At 45.7% G+C, this 20,828-nt stretch overlaps 1 protein-coding gene across 3 annotated transcripts in view; it reads right to left on the bottom strand.

Annotated features, from left to right (window-relative positions):
* Positions 1-20,828, bottom strand: part of LOC119406883 (A disintegrin and metalloproteinase with thrombospondin motifs 16) — a 237,870-nt gene that overhangs the window by 26,381 nt on the left and 190,661 nt on the right. For all 3 annotated transcript variants that reach the window (XM_037673654.2, XM_049420014.1, XM_037673653.2), the window contains exon 3: positions 175-465. In XM_037673654.2, coding sequence (XP_037529582.1) covers positions 175-465 — 291 coding nt within the window. The remainder of the gene's footprint in view (positions 1-174; positions 466-20,828) is intronic.

Genomic DNA, 20,828 nt, shown 5'->3' on the forward strand with positions numbered 1-20,828 from the left:
ATTAAAGAAACCCTTTCTCTGTCATGAAGCAAGCTTACCTTGTTAAGGAGCACGCTAGCTGTCGAAAATGGCGTCATATACGCGACAAGCATATATTCTTGCAAAAGAAGTTTTCAGTGCTTTCTTTCCTTCATTGCATTTTGTTTCTCGTAGCGACATATATGTTCCTCTCACCTTTGCCCTGAGTGGCGTGTAGGCGAGTCCGTTGGGCGTGCTCTCTGCGGCCAGCACCTGAAGCCTGGCGGCGCGCTGCTCGAAGTCCCGGTTCCGCTTAAGCCTCAGGTCGAAGCGGCGTCCGAAGGCGCGCAGGGACACCGCCTTCCGGTCGCCGCCGCCGCCCACTTCGCGCTCCGAGCGCTGGTGCCTCCGAGCGCGCAGTTGCACGAGCTCGTACTGGGGCACCTCTTCCCGCGATGCCACTCGGAAGACGCGCCGGATCTCGGAGTCCGACAGCCTCTCGTGCACCTGTGGGATGCGCGTAAGACGTACAGTCAGGGGTCGACGATTTCGCTACAACGTTGAAGAGGAACAGCGCGAAAGACGAGGACAGAAAAAAGGCACACAAAGCACCGCACGTAGCGCGACGAAAGGCTGCCTCTCCTGTTGAGCAGCGATCGTCGGCTGCCTTCGCACACACTTTCAATCGAACATTAACTATAACACGCGCCCGTTTGATGTAATCTATTTGACCTTTATACAGAACCTCACGGCGGTACCGATGGCGACGACAAATATGCACCTGGAGTGCCCATAATATTGCTGTCGCAATAAAAGTCGGTATTTCTTGCAAATAAACAAACACTCGCCAAAGTTGCAACTTTGGCGAGTGTTTGTTTATTTGCAAGAAATGTATGCCCCTCGCCAGACGGTGTCCCGTCGAGCCCTGGACTAAAAAGTCAGTATTCTGTTCTTGGTCTTCTTACCGTTTCACATTAACTTTAATGTATGAACACTTAATGTATGAACGCTTAATGTAATGCATTAACACTTAATGTATGGTCCACACAAAATCACTTTAGCTTCAAATGCGCTTTAACATAATTTTTTTTTCATGTCTGTAGCTTTCATCCTTTTGAATTTTCAACGAAAAGGAATAGCTGGCGCCATGTAGAGAAGCCGACATCGTTTAAACATTATATTTAAAGGGGTGGTGCCATCAAATTTCGAGGCTATAACAAGCCTGTTGTGGGTTTCCCCTGTATGTAAGGACATTCCACACGAAGGGTCGGACACTGCAAACGTTTGGAACATATTTTAATTCACTTCCAAAGTGTACCTAAATGCTCATCCTCCCGATCGAAACCCTTCGCTAGCGCGCCAACACTGACGTAGATCTGTAGGATGGTCAACGAAAGTTGTAGTGACGTCACACCAAATCTGCTGTAGTAACGTGAGTGGCCTCCGGACCTCCGCCACTTCCGCAACGTACGTACCGGCTGTAGTGAACTAGAATATATTCTAATTCACTACAGTACCGGCAAAGCATCGGTTGCTACATCACTCGCCGAGTTTCGATCGCTTCGTGGCTAAGTGCGTCACAGCCTTGTGTGGTCACGTTAACGCCTCCTACACTTCTACGTCACTGCCCAACCTCGGCGCCCAGAAACCGAAACCGAAAGTTGTCCACATCAAAAGGCGATATTACATTATTTAGCGAGAATACATGAATCTTGGTGCGTGCATCATGCTTCCTGGAGCTATAGGAAACGCTTACAGCAAAGAATGCGCAAGCCACAAATTTGGTGGCACCACCCCTTTAAAGAAAATGTTTAAAAAATTGCGAATACGGTAGTTGCAGGTTGATGTCATCGCAGCCGTGAGAGAACGACCAAGGCGTAATCATGAAGTACATTATATACTATCGAATGGATGAGTGAACAAATGTTCCATAACCGCAGGTCGTGCTTAACTTTTTAAATACCGCCCGTCACTTTTCCGTTGGCGTTAATATTCGATATGATTACTTCTGCAGTTCTTTATATAACTATTAAGACGACGGCGGTGTACTTTTACACCTTTTGCGCAATGTTCGTTATATATAGTGAGGGAGTACTTGCCCGACTATTGGGAGTAAACGTTGTATTGTGACGTCCATATTATAAAAGAACAGCACTGCAAAGCAGGTTACATCGCCTTCTATGCATCAAATGTGACGGTCCGATGAAATGCTCTGTGTACTTTTGCGAGTATACGGCATGAATCCCCGATTCCAGAATAGTAAAAAAAAAGTGAAATACAATAATATTACTATTATATAAGGTTGATAACTTGCTAGACACGAACTTGCTACAGTGACACGTGACACGACACGAAAATAGGTGGTCACTGCGGACACCTTTTTGACCAGATCACGAGCTCTGCCAGCCAGCTTCACTTCATCGTTCATGTTTTCTTGCTTTTCTCTGGTAACAAACACTGTTATTACAATCCAACCGGATTTCACCGTGATGTGACGTTATATTCCCTACGTACAGACTAGATAAGCTATAGGGGGGGTAATCGAAAATAACAGCGATTGCGCCTTAAAACATAACCACACGGGACGGAAGCATATAAGCGGTAGTTACAATACCACGTGTGCTAAATCTTGTCGCAGTAAATAAACAACATGACCGGGAAGCCGACGAACAAAATGTTTCAAAGATAAAATCAGTGTAGATGTCCAGTCGTTAGCCGCGAGCTTACGCGCAAGAAAGCTATATTTCCATTAGTAGATTGTGGTGCATTTCGAAAATAACAGGTTCTCAAGACGCTTGTTACAAGTTTGCTGTAATAAACGTTCTCGTGCCGCCGCTTATTCTTGACGAGGGCTTATTAGAAGGTTTCTTTTTCTGCATAAATATGACAGACGACGCTGCTGTTTCTCGTCTTAAGGGCAGCGATTTCATAAAAAAAGAACACAGGCGCTCGTTCGACGCATGAACGTCCACAGGAAACCTGGTCGGCAATTATGGTCTCGTTCGAGCGATCTCCACATTTGGAACGCACGGTCACGGACGGCGCTCGCCCCGCACCCAAAACGGGGCGGCGTTATACGAAGCAGGGAAGCGGAGCAAGAAGTGACGAAATCGCCGGCATAAAAAAAAAGAAACGGTTATGGCCGCTTTCGACGCCAGTCGGCCGAGTTTCCGCCGCACTAAAATTTGCTCTCGGGTTGTTGTTGTCCGAGGCAGAGGGAGGGAGCGGTCATGCGTCCGTTCTTGAACGGTCCTCACGGACAAAGGGTCCCGTTGGTGGCCGATACGATAAGGGTCTAGGAATGAGCCTGCTGGTATAGTTTCACGACTGCAAAACAGCGCAAAAAACGAATGCACAGGAAGAACAGACAGGACCAAGCTCTTGGTCCTGTCTGTTCGTCCTGTGTCTTCGTTTTTTGCGCTGCTTTGCAGTCATGTGATACGATAAGAAACAAAGTGACGACGCACGGCCTCCTCCCCTCTATATTACTCGCTCGACATACGCTCCAGCTGGGACAGCGCGGAACATTTGTGAACGCGCTGTAGCGACAAGTATCGTTCCACACTCCATTACAGCGGGCCGTTGTCGGGACATAATGGATCGCTCCCCGGCGAAGTCCTTTTCTGTGACGGCCTGCGAATCATATTCCCTTCTTGCTCTTACCTCATTCTTACAGGTTCGTGTAGCCGGCATTATGGGACACCAGATAGAAGCATGTCTAGTCAGACTGACGACTTATGCTTGAATCATGATTGAATCGTGCTTGAACCATGAAGTGGTAAACTTTATCAAGGCCGATGCCTGGTTCATCATAAATGTTTCGAAGGGACACTAAAGTGGAACGATGAATCGGTTTAGATTGAGAAATTGTACTCTGAGAATTCTAACGTCGTTAATTTCACCATATGTTTATTAATAGAGGACAAAATTAAGACCCACGTTTCCTTTCGGATCTCGCGCCGAAATCTCCGATGGTGACGTCACGGATTTCAAAGTGTGTTTTTCGTATTTTGGTCACATGTGTGTGTGTGTGTGTTTACCTATTTTTGTCCACGTCTTCGTCAATTTTTTTGTTCACTTTCCTATCTCCTTTCCTCTTTTTCTCCTCCTAACTTCCTTTCCTCTGTCTCTTCCCTCCTCCCGAAAGGGCAGGCAGGCGTTGTGCCCCTCTTGGTGGCAGTTGCCAGCTTGCTCTCTCCCTCTTTTCCCTGTGTCCTTGTGCTTGTATGTATACAAATCAAATAAATAAATAAATACATTGGCTCAACATAATTTCCTGAAACTTAGTATTTTAGGTCTATGGCTCCTTCAGAGGGCAACGTACTTCATTGTTATTGATTAGGAACTACGTAGGACCTAGTACACGCCGTTTAACCTATGACGTCACGGTGTTTGGTGCTTCTTGCGCCATTCCTGGCTTGCCAAGCGTCTTCTCGCAGCAAGCATGGGGATTTTGGAATTTGAAAGAGTAATTTACTAATATGAGAACGATTCGTTTTTCTCTTTTAAACATGGAAACTGAACGTAGAAAATTTGCGTTTATGAAATGATATTTAGAATGCGTAGACAAGCGAGCAAGGGAAACTTATGCCAAGAGTCATCATAATTCATTTTCGATCAGCTTACAGCGCAAGAAAAGACGAGGACGCAGACCAAGGATGTGAGGACACGAGCGCTGACTCTCAACTAAAGTTTATTGGAAGGTAGAACACGAATAAATACATACAGAGGCCAACCGGCTATCCACAAAGCAACTACGCGTGTGCATAAACTTTAGTTTATGCACACGCGCATCTAATAAACCTTCCAGTAAACTTTAGTTGAGAGTCAGCGCTCGTGTCGTCACATCCTTGGTCTGCGTTCTCGTCTTTTCTTGCGCTAAGCTGATCGAAAACGAACTGTAACCAGCTAGCCCAGATTTCCCTTCATGTTCAGTCATCATAATATTTACAATAATTGTGTTCTTGCGAGCCTGTTGTCGAAACGGTGTCTCCAACCTGCGGTTTTGTAGTCGTAGTTGTAAATAGTAGCAGTTTTGTTGTTTTTAATGCTCAGTCTTGACTACATCAACTCTCCATCTTCGCGTGACCTGTTTGTCTTACTTCGATTAGGTGCTTAAATAGTGTGCTTTCTGTGCGTTTTTTTTTTTTCGGAACAATGACAAGCGAAATATAAAAAATATTTCGTTGCAGCTGTTCTATTCGTTGTGACAGCTAATCCACAGCAGTGTTCGATAATCGAAGTTCGCGTAATGATTAGAACATAAATATTTCAGAAAGAAGAGAGTTGGCGGGAAATAGCGAGCGCCGACCAATCGTTAAAACAAAAAAACAAAATGAAATAAGAAAAACGGCGCTTGCTATTTTCCGCCGTGAATTTTCCTGACCACACGGGTTTCCGGCGAACCCTGGACTTGAAAGAAGAGGGTTGAATATCGAATCGGTTATTAAAAGTTTCCTCATTTTGAAACAATCTCGAATATGGAGATTGCGTGGTCTACTTGAGTAAATGCGAAAATTTCGACGCAATAATGTAATACCGTCCACAGTTATAAGTCCTGACAATGTAGGAGCTTGTACATGATGAACAACTGCTCTCAATTATTTAGGACACTATTATGACAGTGCTGAAATAAGGGAGCAGCATGATATCGGGTAGATGTACAGCATTTGCGTTCGCTGGAGGAGATGTGTAATATAATTGTTGGGGTTTAGCGTAGAGGTGTGCACGGGCTCCGGGTAGCCCGAAAGCCCGAGCCCGACCCGGCCCGCGGGCCGGGCTCGGGCGGGCCGACGTATTTTCACCTCGGGCCCGGGCCGGGCTCGGGCTACTTGGAGTTTTATCGGGCCGGGCTCGGGCCCGGCGTAAAGCCCGACTCAAGCCCGAAATATAGAGAATGAGCGGGAATTGTTTTCCAGCACGCATACAGCGCCTTTTCCGCGAGCGCCCTTTACCGCTTTTCCTTTCCATTCGCTACTTTAAACAAAAGGGGAGCAGGTAAAGCACTGCCTCTGTTGCACTCCGACAAACAGAGAAGTAACACCTCCTGAGCTATAGTGACGGCGCCACGCGACTGTTCGCGTTAGATTTAAGGCCAAATTCCATATGAGTGAAAATGCACGCGACAGCGACGAGCGCCCCGACGTAAATCGCCTTCGTGCAAGCTGACGCTTGCATGGGCATACCCCATACTCGTGACGGCTTTGACGAGCGAACTCCATTGTTGCTGGCATGAGGCCGTCTACTTGTATAGCAAAAGAGCCGCGCTGTCGCAGCTATATGCACTGCAAATAAAATATTTGTTGCATGCCAAATTACCGGAAAACGATGTTTTGTTTTCGCAGCGAACCTTCAAAAAGCCGGGCCGGGCCGGGCCCGGGATTGTATTTTCGTACGTCGGGCCGGGCCGGGCGGGCTCGCAGCCCTTTGCCGTCGGGCTCGGGCGGGCCTTCGACAAAGTCAGCGGGCCCGGGCCGGGCTCGGGCTCGGAAATACGGCCCGTGCATAGCTCTAGTTTAGCGTCCCAAAACCAAGATATGATTATGAGAGACGCTGTAGTGGAGGGCTCCGGAAATTTCGACCGCCTGGTGTTCTTTAACGTGCACCTAAATCTAAGCACACGGGCCTGAAGCATTTTCACGCTGAAGGAGGTGTGTGCAATACCACACAGCAACGCAAATCAGTTTCAAGAAATGGAAACATAGACTACTCAAAGCATGAATCTCAGCGAATTCCTGGAGTTTCGTGAAGCGAACCGCGCTTCTGAGAGACTGAAATGTATTGAGGAGAAATGATTTGACCCGCGCACATGGAATCGAAAGAGTCCTCGCATCTATCATTTTGTCTCTCTCGAGTCTCAACCAAGTTCCTTTTTTTTCACCGTTTATTCGAAGCAAACCAGCATTCGACAGTTTTCCCTAAGTGGCGAATTTACGAACCAAGTAAATAACGAGTTCGAGATTTTGAATATTCACACACTTCTAGTGATGTGCATTTGTGAGTCTGGTTCTTTTTTGCGCAATTATTTATGTGGTAATGTAGCCGGTGCCGTTTACAAGTACCAATACAGTGGTTGAATACTGGTGGCAAATAATGATAATGATAATAATAATAATAATAATAATAATAATAATAATAATAATAATAATAATAATAATAATAATAATAATAATAATAATAATAATAATAATAAATAGTGGATATCGATGAATAAGACGTGGTACCACTGGGTGAAAACATAAGACAGTTATAAAGAACTAATAAGCAGTGACGACCAGTATGCCTCGAATATAGTTTATGGCGGTTAAAGATCTAATGACAGCACAGCGTTCTTCAGGGCATCCTTTAATCCGGCCATTAGTTATCCTCGCCATGCTGCCATTAGTTATCCTCGCCATTAGTTATCCTCGCCATCACGGTGTCTGGGTCAATTCTGACGCGTGGCGCGCGAAACTCGGAACTTCATTATGTGCGTGCCTTCGCGGAGGCCTCGACGACCGCACGAATACACGAAGTGACACTTTGATGGGGTTGATTCGCAAGCTGTCGTTCTCAAAGCACTACTTCAACGTACAAAGTCTGAGCAAACGCATCACACCCCTGAAAGAAGCGGCAACCAAAGTTCTCCCGCACTGCGCACTAAGAGAGACACCCTGGAAAACGCGTCGGAATTGAATCCCGAATGCTGCGGGTACACTTTGTGCGTGTGCAATGTGTGTATAAAACACCCGTGTAGCGGGCTTCAAAGTAGACAAAGAGAACGTGTATGCATTGCTTCGAAGGAGGCGTCACCAGCCATCTGGCTTGTGACGTCAGTCTGGAGTACGTGCCCACTGGGGCAGGCTTGCCTGCATCAGCCTTTGAGGAGAAAAGGCTTCGAAAGTTGTACCAGACTATATATAGGTAATGGGATGTGCGCAGGTGTACTGATAACCTCCGTAATCACCAAATTAGAATCCTTGTTATAGCTCTTGTCTAGTTATAGCTATAACTCTTGTTTAGCTATAGGTTCGGTCCCTGCCGGCGGCAAGTGCATTTACTTTCTTCACTTTTATATCATAATTACTACAATACAAAGAAGTACTAAGAAATTAGCGCAGGCTTGCACTAAGTCGCGCAAGGCTGGGTCACAGCAGAGCCGGTGGGCACCTGGCTGGTCCTGGCTTGGCTAGGGTTTGACCCTTTCCCAGCCCTTGCTATACGATACTATACATGGCTATGCTTGCTCTCCTTTCCTCTATATTTTTTGTGTCTGTTTCTTTCCGTTGTCTATTTCTTTCTCTTTCTACCTTTTTCTCTGTTTCTTCCCTTTCATGCTCTCTATTTTTCTCTTTTCTTTCTACGTCTTTCTCTGTCTGCAGTCGTTCTCTCGCCTTCTGTCTTTTTCGCTCTTTCGTCCCTTTCTATTTCTCTCTCTGTACTCGTTCTCCCCTCCTAATTTCCCTCCTCCTCATCCCCAAATCTCTCCTCGTCGCCGTCCCTTCCCTTTCCTACCCCCTTGCTATACTATGCTATACTATACAAGGCCATGCTATGCTCTGCTACCGTGCCTGGATAGCTGAATGGTCACGACGCTCGCCTTCGGATCGTGGGTGCCCGGGCTAGAATGTGACCAAGAAATTTTTTAGCCAAGAATTTCTCCCTTTCTCTTCCTATATCTTTCTTTCTCTCTCTCTCTCTGCGTACTCGTTCTCTCGCCCATCAGAGTTATTGCATCCCACGCCGGACAAATCGGTTCACGTGTTCTGGGAGCGAAGCAGAAGAGGACGAAGAGAGCGCGTGCTCGGTTCATGATGATAATTGTCTATTTACGACACACGGCAAACCTCGAGCATAACAGCTCTGCTGTAATAACGTCCCCTATACCTTCCTTGGCTTCACTGTCTGTTGGATTTCATTATTGTTGTAGCAGCAATATCAGTGCTGGGCTTCTTCGGTTATACGTAAGTCGCTACGCCCGCTCTGTATCGGTTCCCACGATTACAGCGCGTGAAGTTTCCCATTACTGACTTCTATCAGCAGCGATTTCGACTACTCTGAGTGAGGGTGAGGATTGCGCGCAGGCTGCACTGCACACAACTTTGCCGAGCTCCTAGTGCAGATGGCGGTTCAAGGCAGACCTTGAGGGGGCAATGCCGGCCGAGTAAGCGACGGGGGACCCTATATTACGTCCGGTGCGCCCCTCCCCTTGGGTGCGACGTTGCGCGTGAGTCGAAGTGGGTGCCCGTAATTCAGTGCGCGACCACAGCGATAGTTCATGCGATCAAGGGCTTCCCAGAGCTCGCTTTCGCAAATGACAGGCGCTTATGTCTCAATTACGCCGCCTTTGTCCCCTGAGAAAGATCGGAAGATAGCGAGACCGGCTGACATTAGGTCTGTTGTATAATTTGACAGAAAGAAAGGGTTAGGGACAGCTATACTTCGGGACTGTATCGCACGTAAGATTACAATGAAATGGAATCGTGGTAATGTTTTAGAAGCTTGTAGAAAGGTGGTAAGACTCGTTCTATGTGCAGGCCGAAATTCCAGCCTGTAAAGACATGACAGCTCATTTTATGCTAACCTTCAGCGCACTGTCGTGTGATTACACATATTTGGATGCTGAGGGAAATAGTACGGCCATTCGCGAAGTTTGAATGATTATGCTCAGGGGCTCGTGACTAGAGCGCTGCACGGGCTCGGGCCTACCCGAAAACCCGAGCCCGGCCCGGCCCGTGGGCCGGGCCGGGCCGGGTAAAGTAGTTTTCACGGCGGGCCCGGGCCGGGCTCGGGTCTGAAGCTCCGGGCTTAGGGCCGGGCCCGGGTTTGAGGTGGCGGGCTCGGTTCGGGCCGGACTTGGACTTTACTCAGTTCTTAAAGGGACACTAAATTGAAACAATGAATCGGTTTAGACTGATAAAGTATACTTTGAGAACTCGAATGTCGTTAATTTCATCATCATAAGTTTATTCAGGAGAAAATCAAGGTCAAAGTTCTATTTTTTAATGGTGCCCCGACGTCACTGATTTCAAACTTAATTTTTGTCGTATTTTCAGGACATTAGCTCACTGATATTTCCTGAAACTTGGCTTGTTAAGTCTGTGACTTCCTCAGATGTCAATGTACTGCATTTTTCACCGATTAGGAACTACGTAGGCCCCAGTAGACGCCGTCAGAATCTCTGACGTCACGGCGTTTGCAGCGCGAAATGCCACGTGGCTTCGCTACTCGCATTTTCCTTTTGCGCGTTTTCACGCTTACGGAGAGTCTTGTCGCGGCGAGCGTGGTTATTTTGGAATTGTAAAAGAGTAATTTACTTGTAATAGAAAAAGCGTTTTTCTCTTTAGTGTCCTTTCAAGTTTCTTCCACATACGTAGTGCCTACATACATGTTCCAAATTATGTCCCGAAAAAACGTTTCATATATGTGGTGCAGGGTATTTGTGGAAGTTTATGAAGTACAGGTACTGAACTTCGTTTACTTCTTGCACATGGGGCTACTTGAATTAGCTGAAACGGGCGAGCTAAAATTATATAGATCAGGCGCTTATAACATCTCGCTAGTCTGTGCTTCATTTGCATTCGTTGTGATTTTATATCCCAAAATGTTATTCTTTAATCGCAGTAATAAATGTAATATAATAAATTGATGCCTTTAACTTATCATCACAAGAGCGATCACAGAGTTCCAAAGCGGGGAAACGTTCTTGAAAGTTCCAGCCCTCCACTAAAGCGAAAGTACAGCGCGGAATCTCGTTACATCGAATCCCTATACACATTATTTTTTCATCGCTCCGCCACAGCTCCCAGTGGTCATGTGACGCGATGTGGACATGCACAGCCTGCTTTGTGTGCCCACATTGGTAATGTCTTAGCTTTCGTCTTGCTCCGCTATATCAGGGGTCTCAAAGTCACCTCAGCGAACGGGCCGCATTGACGAAAATTTACTCCCACGACGGCCAGCACAACGTGCCGGAGGTAGGCGAGCGGGGGCATAGGTTGTTGAAAACGTCAGCTAAGGTTGTCATTTGAGGAAGGACTTTTCCCAGAGCTCATGTATGGGTCATTTCTGAAGGGGATTTGGCGGTAGGGTTCCTAAACATATCGAAAGCTATATCTTCAAAATGACTAAAACCAAAGAGTTGTTTCACGGTTATGTATCAACGCATGGTGACCGCAGGGGGTGCCTCACAAAAAAAAAAAATGTTTTAGACCTGTCATGCCTGTGTAGCTCAAGAAGGTACGTATAAAGAAAATTAAAAACAAATAGACGAAGACAGTCATGTGGGGGCCGCGGGCCGCTAGCGAGAGGTGCGCGTGTTTGAGACCTCTGCAATATATAGTGAGAGAGCTACATGATACTGCCGCAACAGCTTTGGAATATGCAGGAACAGCATAGGTGACGTGACGAAGTATCTGGCTTGAAAAAAAAAACAATTACGAATTCCGTGCCGGATGATGTCCCCTTAGCTCGAACCATATGAATTCAATGAGTAATCGTCGAGAAGCTTATTCACACCTTATCAAACTGGAACGAAATCACTTCGTCCACCTCCTGCCAGTCCTATCTGCGTGTTCCAATGGCCACCTTCTATCGGTACAGCATCGTTAGGAAGGCATACACCATTGTAATATAGAAAAAAAAAAGCACGGTGCAAACCATGCATAACATGAACTGCTGAAAACTGCAAGTAGAAGCCCTCAAAGAGGAGTTTAATAGATGCTATTGAAGAATGGCACGACGTTCGGGAACGAGAAAAATCAAGGGATGAGCTGGACAGCTGTGTTCATTCTGCAGAGGTCCACAATGACATTATAAACTAGTTGCAGTGGTGGAAGCTAAGAACAACGACTGCCGACACCTTCAGAATTCGTAAGGCAGATGTGCGCCCCTGCGGCTAGCGAAAGCAGTGCAACAAATTTTAGCGCGCCAGGATATGTTGTGCAACAGGGCATGACATGCTAAAAGGCGGAATCCCCTGATAATTGGATATTTTGCACAAGAACATGAGAAGAAATAAACTACAAACTATGCCATAAAACCTTATAGACTGTATATACTCGCAGTGATGCGATATATCATAACGATGCTATGACAAATTGTTTTTTCTTCCTTTCGGCTGCTTATACGTATATGAAGTACACGTGGCGCACACGGATCGTTACAATTTTTATCTAGGTTAGTGTACTTAAAACAAAGGTAATAAATTTGGCTTTTTTTCCTCGACTTGTCTTGCTCTGGCAAGGTGCTACTATGTGGAAGACAGGTGCTACATATCCAGAAGGGTGCACGAGTGGCTTTGTCGTTAGAGCATGCTTTAAATTTCAATAGAGAGCACAATAACAACAAAGAGAATACTGCGTACTGTTCCCTGTCTCCTCTGTTTTTATTGCGTTCCCTATCGAAACTGAAAGAATGCTGCAAATCCCTTTCCTTGCTACAATATCTGCTACAAAACGCTCTTGGTGATCCCCAGTGTGTGTGCAGAAAAAAATAGGTACATTATACCTCTGCCGAACGAACGTTCATCGTAACCAGTAAGTCCGCTCAACTGTTTCCACCGTGAGCCCCTTTTTACAAGAAATTACCGTACGTTAAAGTATAATTGCTAGCGATGCATGCGCCAACAAAGCGTAGATATTTCATACTTAAAACGCCTCGCTATCGATTCTATGTTCGAGTAACACCACCTAGATTATTGGCTCGGGCCCCTGTCGGGCCCGATCTGCGGTCGGGCCGGGCCGGGCCGGGTAGCTGAAATCTTTTCTCGGGTTCGGGCCGGGCCCGGGTCTGGCTTTGAGTCCCCGGGCCGGGTTCGGGCGGGTAAACTTTAACGAGCTCCGGGCACGGGCCGGGCCCGGGCCGAGAATTACGGCCCGTGCAGTGCTCTACTGGAGACCCGCCAAGGCGGCGGCGTGATTGTGAGTCCTGACCCGCCACGGTGGTCTAGTGGTTATGGCACTCGACTGCTGACCCGCAGGGCGCGGGATCGAATCCCAGCCGCGGCGGCCACATTTTCGATGGAGGTGAAAATGCTTGAGGCCTGTGTACTTAGATTCAGGTGCATGTCAAAGAACCCCAGGTGGTCGAAATCCCGGAGCCCTTCACTACGGCGTCTCTCGTAATCATATCGTGATTTTGGGACTATGAAACGTATTGGAGCGTTTGCGTTATTTTATTATGCAAAAGTGACCGGTATGTCAGGCATGTGATACGATATACCGAAGCCGTGTTTTTATTTGTACGTGTTTTCTTGGCTGTGATCAAGTCAGAACTTGCTCTTACCTGTTACTTTTACCAGCGGTGCTCAGTCAGTTAAACATATACGCGTAGATTGCGAATGCACAGCACAAGTGATCACATGTGTGTTTAGGGCCTGTGAAAGTGCTCGTGACATTCGAATGGCGTTCCTAAGATGATAGCATGAAGTGCTGTACTTCTTAACGGTCAGGGCTTTCTATGCACAGAATTCCATCCGAATGAAGCCTTCGTTTGATTTGTATAGTTAGCTGTGCGATGGAAAGTTCTGTCGTTCACTGAACGACTGACGCCGTTCACGAATACTGTTAGCTACGCCATGCGTAAACGAAAGTGGTCAGTGCTGAGTAATGTAGTTTCCACCAATGATAATTGTAGCGCAGATAGAGACTAGACGTAAAATACGGGACAAAAGCAGGCTAGAATGATGATCGTTGAGCGTCTCGTATGGATACGTTTTGCAGGACGTATAGTATTCGTTTTTAAAGATCACACGTTGTACCACAGATGGCGATCGCGCAGACAGTACCTCGTCGAAGATAAGAGAACTCGTGCCGCTGTAAAATAGCGCTGCAGGAAATCATTCGCGGCGACCTCCTTTTTAATTGGTTCCTTTTCCTTGAAGTTGAGGCCTTGGTGACGTCATTTGTCCGCTACGGTATTTCAAGGGCGCATGTGCCTGCAGATGGGAACTGGTTGTGCGCTGGACGAGTCTCCCGCTGTGTGCCTCGGCGTCGCTCGATAGAAAGAAATTGCCATTACGAAAGCTTACTCGCTGATCAGTGGAACACAGCGACGCCCGCTTACTGCAGATGAGTGGTGTGACAGTCAAACAGCTCTTGCGCGTTTATTCTTTACGGTATCTAGCGTTTGCAAGGGTTGACGCTTGGGCAAGTTGGTGGGGATTCATTTCAAAATGTTAACAGCGCAAGAACGATTAGCAAGGGACGAGACAACAAAGGTAAAGAGCGCTGACTTCCAACTAGTCTTTATTTCGATAAGAAGTGCATATATACATGGCAAGCGAGAGGGTGCTAGACAAAAAAAGAAAAGATGTACACAGGTGTTGCCGTCGCTCTTTACTTCTGTTGTCTCGTCCCTTCCTAATCGTTCTATGCGCTGTTAACATTTTGAAAAGGTATCTAGCGGATCAGCCGCAAAAACTCGTCTCTTCCCTCTCTCAGCGTAAAAGCTCAACACAGAATTATTATTATTATTATTATTATTATTATTATTATTATTATTATTATTATTATTATTATTATTATTATTATTATTATTATTATTATTATTATTCCGCCGTGACCGAGATTTCAGTGAAACCAAACAGAAAGGCGGTGGCGTGCTGATTGCCATTGACAATTCACTGAAATCCGTCAGACGGAAAGACCTAGAAACTATCGAAGAATCGATCTGGCTAGAAATCAACCTTGAGCGCCGTGAAAAATTGTTGATTGGATGCTTCTATTTACCGCCCAGCATTTCCCCTGCCTCGTTTCACGATGTCATGTCTTCTATTGAACTTGTGATATCTTCTCATAGTGGGCACAGAATTATTGTTCTTGGGGATTTCAATGCACCTGGAATTGACTGGAGCACGCTTACCTTTTCTCATTACATTCATTTCACAGAGAAAAAGTGCAGCCTGCTCTTGGACTTTCTGGCGTTTAATTCCCTAGTGCAACATAATTCAGTCGTCAATTCCAGTGGCAACGTCTTAGACCTGTGTGTGTCAAACGATCAACCCCTTGAAGTTTCCCGCTCCAACATCTCTCTTGTACGTCCGGACAAATTCCACCCACCACTTAACGTAAGATTATCTGCATCAGCCGAAACAACGAGCTACAGCAGTTACGTAAACAAATCTCCAAGATTTGCGTTCAAGCGAGGTGATTACACGGGCCTCTATCATCACTTGTCCACCGTTGAGTGGTCACAGGTTACTGACAAACCTAATGTTGATGACCAGGTTGATCGGTTTACGGAGCTTGTACTGAGCAGCATGCTTAATTTTATTCCCCAGTATACACCTAAATAACGTAAATATCCCCACTGGTTCTCATCTGAACTTATCAGTGCACTGAAGCATAAAGATCACGCACACAGGAAATCTAAATGTTCTCCATCCAGCGAGTGGAAGGAAGAGTTCAGCTTTTTTCGAACTCTCCCTAAACGCCTATATAAACGGGATCATAGTTCGTACATTCAATTCTTAGAAAAAAGCGCCTCTGACAGGCCGGCTGAGTTTTGGAAGTATGTGCGTAAACGGTCTAGCAAAAGCGGAGAGTCCTTCAGACTACTAGACTCAAATGGGGTAGAAGTGCATGCCGTCGCTGACTGTTTTGCCACACATTTCTCATCCGTTTATAAGGCCTCAGACTCCAGCACTGATATCAGACAACAGCCCAAGGCAGTTAGCTCATCCAGTGCTTTGTCGCTGGATGAAAATCTTATCAGCGAATGCATTAAGCGCTTAAAACCATCCTTATCATGTGGCCCAGATGGCATCCCCTCCGCCATACTAAAAGCATATGGTACTATATTTGTCCCAGTACTGACTACGATATTTAATAACTGCCTGGACACTTCCACATTTCCTAGCATGTGGAAAACTGCTCGTGTTTTCCCAGTATTTAAGTCGGGCTCTAAGACAGATGTTTCTAATTATCGCCCGATTTCTCTACTATGTGCCACATCAAAGATCTTCGAACTGGCTCTTCACAAAATTTTGTCTTTTAGTGTGAAAAGCTCACTGATTCCAAATCAACATGGTTTTCTTGCTGGCCGCTCAACTACCACAAATCTTGCTAGTTTCATGACGCAGATCTCCACACCTATTTCTCAGAGAGGACAGGTTGACGTAATCTACTGTGACCTGAGCAAGGCTTTTGACGTAGTCAGCCACACACTGATTATGGTTAAACTGGCGAACTTTGACGTTGACTTGTCGATTGTGAATCTCTTGCACAGCTATCTGCTCAATAGATCTTGTTATGTTGCCGTAAATGGCCAAACCTCTTCTTTGTATAAAGTGACTAGTGGGGTCCCTCAAGGGTCGGTATTAGGCCCACTCCTATTTTTAATTTACGTTAATGATGTTTCTTTTGCCATTCGTAATTCTTCTTTCCTCTTGTATGCCGATGACATCAAGATATTTAAGGAAATTCATTCAGTTAACGACTGTCGCTTGTTGCAGTCAGATTTGTGTTCTTTTTCCGAATGGTGCAACGGCAATAACCTTTCTCTAAATACCTCAAAGACAAAATTCATGTCTATCACTCGCAAAACATCTAGCGTGTCATTTGAATACTTTGTCAATTCTGTGCCGTTATGCAAGGTTTATGAAATCAGTGATCTTGGTGTTGTTGTTGACAGCGCGTTAAACTTTTCTTCTCACGTTAAGCGTGCTGCTATGCGGGGCCTTCGTTCTCTCGGATGTGTTTGTAGAATATCTCGAGAATTCAGGTCTCCCATGGCCCTACACAAGTGTACACGGCAATATGTCTTCCGCAACTTGAGTATGCGTCCGTGATATGGAATGGCATTGCTCAATCCAGCGGTAACACCATTGAACGAGTCCAGAAAAAATTCCTCAGCATATATAACCATCGCTTTGCTAAAAATGACTCTGGATCTCGTTCAAATACTGCTAAGTCATTATCACTGCCGTCACTTCACTGCCGACGAAATCGTTCTGATCTCTTATTTCTCTACAAGCTAGTCCACGGTTTCATATCCTGCCCTGTACTTCTCAATTGTGTTAATTTTCGAATTCCGCGTAAGTTAACCAGAGAGAACAGACCGTTTCATGTACCCGCCTGCTTCTTCCAACACTCTACCGTTCACAGAATACAAAGTCTTTATAATATTAATTTTCTTGATCTTGACGTTTTTCATAGTCCACAATCACTGTTTTTATCCGAGCTTTGCACTGTTTTGACATAGTATGGCACAGTGTACAAAGTCTTCCCTTCTCCGTCTTTCCGCATAGTTGTATATGTGCAATCTAATTTTTTATTCCCCTTCAATATTTCTCATATTGTCTTATTTTACTCCTCCCCTTTAGTGTTCATTTCTCTTTGTCTACGTGTTTTTGCTCTTTTTATTTCTGAAGACTGTCTGTATTGTATTGTTTATTTTTATTGATCTTATTTTTGCGTGCGCCTGCACAAAGACCTCACAGTTGTTCCTGGGCACGTTAAATAAATGATTGATTGATTGATTATTATTATTCCTGCACATCGTATATCTTGCCGTCCTCACAATCGTCGAAGCTTGCAACGAAGCTTGGACAAAGGCTTTCAACTCATCGGCTTTACCCCGTGCCATAGCATATTGGAACGATCTTCTAGATGGAGTGACTGACATGCGCTACTCTGAGGTGTTTAAAGAAGAACTTAAAAATCATTCTTCCATAGCTTTTCTTCTTGGCCTTTGCTTTTTACTTCCGCATAGCTGCGAACATATAGCCATTGTATAACGATGCTTCGATTTGTGCTTAAGATTTCGCTCTTGCTGGTTTAATCTGTAGGGTTTACTTAAAGGGGCCCTGCAACACTTTTCGAGCATGCTCAAAAAGCGCTGCCGATCGGTAGTCGAGGCTCCCGAGAACACGCCAGCCAAATATTATAGCGATGCGCACGGCCTGGAATTTACAATAAATTCTCAAAGTCAGCTGAAAATCGCTCCCTCTTCTCTCGACAAGTGATGTATTAGTCCGCAAAATATGACGCGATTGTCGGCAGTTCCACCATTGGCTGATGTTATAATCACGATAACACCCTCATTATTTACTTTCGTTGTTAATTTTGAGTTCAATAAGTAGATAATATGTACGTTTATATTATGTTATCGCGTTAAAAACACCGAACAAACATTAATATTAGCACTTCCGGTCTCACCGACAGCTCGTCTGCTCGTAGTTGCGTGGTTCCGTTTTCTTCGCCATGCGCAGTGCCGAAAACGTGAATATTCTGTGCTTTTGACCATCGCCGGTTGCCGTTGAGAGTGGCAGCCGTTCGAGTGTTGCCTCGTCAGCTGAGAACTGCATCGTCGGCACGTTCTCACGACCGACCGAGGCACGGGCGCAGCCTGTCTCCGATAACAATGCTGGCGTCCGGTAATGGCGGCGCTTCGGGGTCGTATGCCAGTGCCGTCTTACGAGGCGGTGTATCGGAGTATGGGCCGAAACCGATCTCAGCTGTCATTCGTTCCAAACGAGCGCGCACGTTTGCTTCCATGGTTGGCAGAGCGATGAAAACACTACGGCGTTCGAGGTGCACACCCAACATTACCAAACCGACGCGCAGTTTTCAAGCACGCGCGATACACAGCGCGATCGACTCCGCTCGACGAGAACGACGCAAGCCGACCGGAAGTGGTGGCACAGACCACGTGGTTGCGCCGAGAGGCCAGAGAGAAAAAAATGAAAAAAATGCCGCCGGCGCTGACGTCGCCTCCTCGCACCTCCGCCCTCCCTCCCTCCCCTCACGCCGCGCAGCTTTCCGCGCGCTCGCTGCGTTGAGTTGAGAGAGAAAGCTGCGGAACGTGATCTCTCTAATTTGGTAACACCACTTAGACTTGACGGATTCGAAAAATTTTTGCGGTATATGGCTCGTGAAGAGTCATACGTCAATAATGGGACTATTGCAGTATAACAAAGAAAGGTGTTGCAGGGCCCCTTTAAGTGTGGTTTTGTTCCAAATAGCAGCAATTTTATTGCGCATTTCCTCTGTCTTTTCCTGCCTAATCAATACTAATCCACTATGTTCAGAGTGTTAAATAAGTTTGAAGTTCGCACTCACTTGCACAACTCACATGTCTGTGGATTCACTAACACACGCTTCATGCTGTTTGAATTTTGATGCACAACCCCCTCACATAACGTTCCTACAGGAACCTGTGATGTACATGAATAAATAAATAAAATAAATTATTAGTATTTTTTTTTTGTCAGCACAAAGACCGTAAGGTTGTACATGGGCACGTTAAGTAATTGATTGATTGATTGATTGATTGATTGATTGATTGATTGATTGATTGATTGATTGATTGATTGGCATGTGAACTTGGCCACTTAAGCTTATATGCAAAGGCAAAGAGAAAAGGGGGGAGATGAACGCTGCAACTGCCAATGAAAGGGGCACAGCGCCTGTTTACTTTCTCAGGAGCTGGAAATATAAACGGGAGATGAAGAAGATGTAGCAAGATCAGGAAAGGAATAAACACATAACAGCAATCGTAGACAAGAGTATAGTAGAAACACGAAAAAGAAATGTTTCGTGGAGAAAAGTTAGCAGGACATGATGAGCCTGATCACGTCGTTTAGGAGCCTGGTAGAAGCCGTCAAAAGCTTGCTAACTTTCTATTGTGAATTAGGGACCGTAAAGCTCGCGGTTAGTGCAGGAACGATAGAATTCATTCAGTGTATAAATTTATTCTTCTATGTAGTCGTGTAAAGTGCCAGGGTGTTCCTTTTCTTTTGCTGTTTTCAACAATTTCAGTGTTTTCTGCTTGCTTTTGCTTCGCACGCGTCTACCTACAACATTCAATTCCTTTTCGTGCCTAATAGAAGCAATGTCAACTTTATTCTCCGGATCTCCGGCCGCTTTTATATGTGCATGTGTGTTTATTTTCGGAGCCTGTGGTGAAGTTCATAAATATTCGCTCTGCAACTTCAAGGGCAACTTGAAGAATGTAGCTTGCACGCTCTTCAGGTTGGTCACTCGTCAACTTCAGAGCCCTGAGTGTCTTGGGAGGACTTCCAATGTGGGTGGTGTGCTGCGAATGCATGAGCGGAGCACTCCGGGCACTGCGCACGGGATACATTTGGGTAAATATAACCTATCAGTAACAACTTGCTTAACTCCGCATAAAGATGGTGGCTGGTGTAAGGGACATACTGGCCCGAATTCCGCCCTGCCCCACTTTCTATCAACCGATCAAAACTTTTCGAATGCTGCCAACACCGTGGGAAAAAAAATTCCGACAAAAGGCTTGCCGACATAATGCTTCGTACGTGATTTCCCGATGCAAATATAACATGGCGCATATGAGGTCCGCAATAAACGCTCGTATTGAAGTTCCGCTAATGAAGTTCCGTGACCGGCAGGAGGCGTGATCGTCGCGTTATGCTCGCGGAAGTGAGGTTTATGTGGCTCACCATGTACACGCGAATAGCGTTCGGCTGCGTGCTCGCCCGTAAATACAACATGACTCATTTAAATCCGTGCAGTATTGCGAAACCTAAGTGGGACATCGAGCAACTTAAAATACAAAAAAAAAGACTTTTGTACGAGAAGCTGATTCGTGGTTGTCAGGCGCTGGCCGAAAATGCACCCGTTCAGTGTCACAGACGCACTGCAAGGAAGACGTACGGTAATTTAAGATTACACGAACGAACCCGCTTTCTTCTATGTCTGGTGTATAGCCGGTGATAGCGCGTTATCTGATCGAGATAAACGGAGCTGCCTGGCTACTTCTCCAAAATAGGATTTGCTTTGTGATATTGACGTCGCCTAGACTTCTTTTCCTACTTACAGATGTTTCCCTTGGGTGTATAGATAGCATGTACGCTATAAATAGTGGTTGAAGAAAAATGCATGTCGCATGCCCACAAATTACCTGTGGTTTAG

The sequence above is a fragment of the Rhipicephalus sanguineus genome, chromosome 10 (genome assembly GCF_013339695.2).
Source record: "Rhipicephalus sanguineus isolate Rsan-2018 chromosome 10, BIME_Rsan_1.4, whole genome shotgun sequence".
Taxonomy (NCBI): Eukaryota; Metazoa; Arthropoda; class Arachnida; order Ixodida; family Ixodidae; genus Rhipicephalus; species Rhipicephalus sanguineus.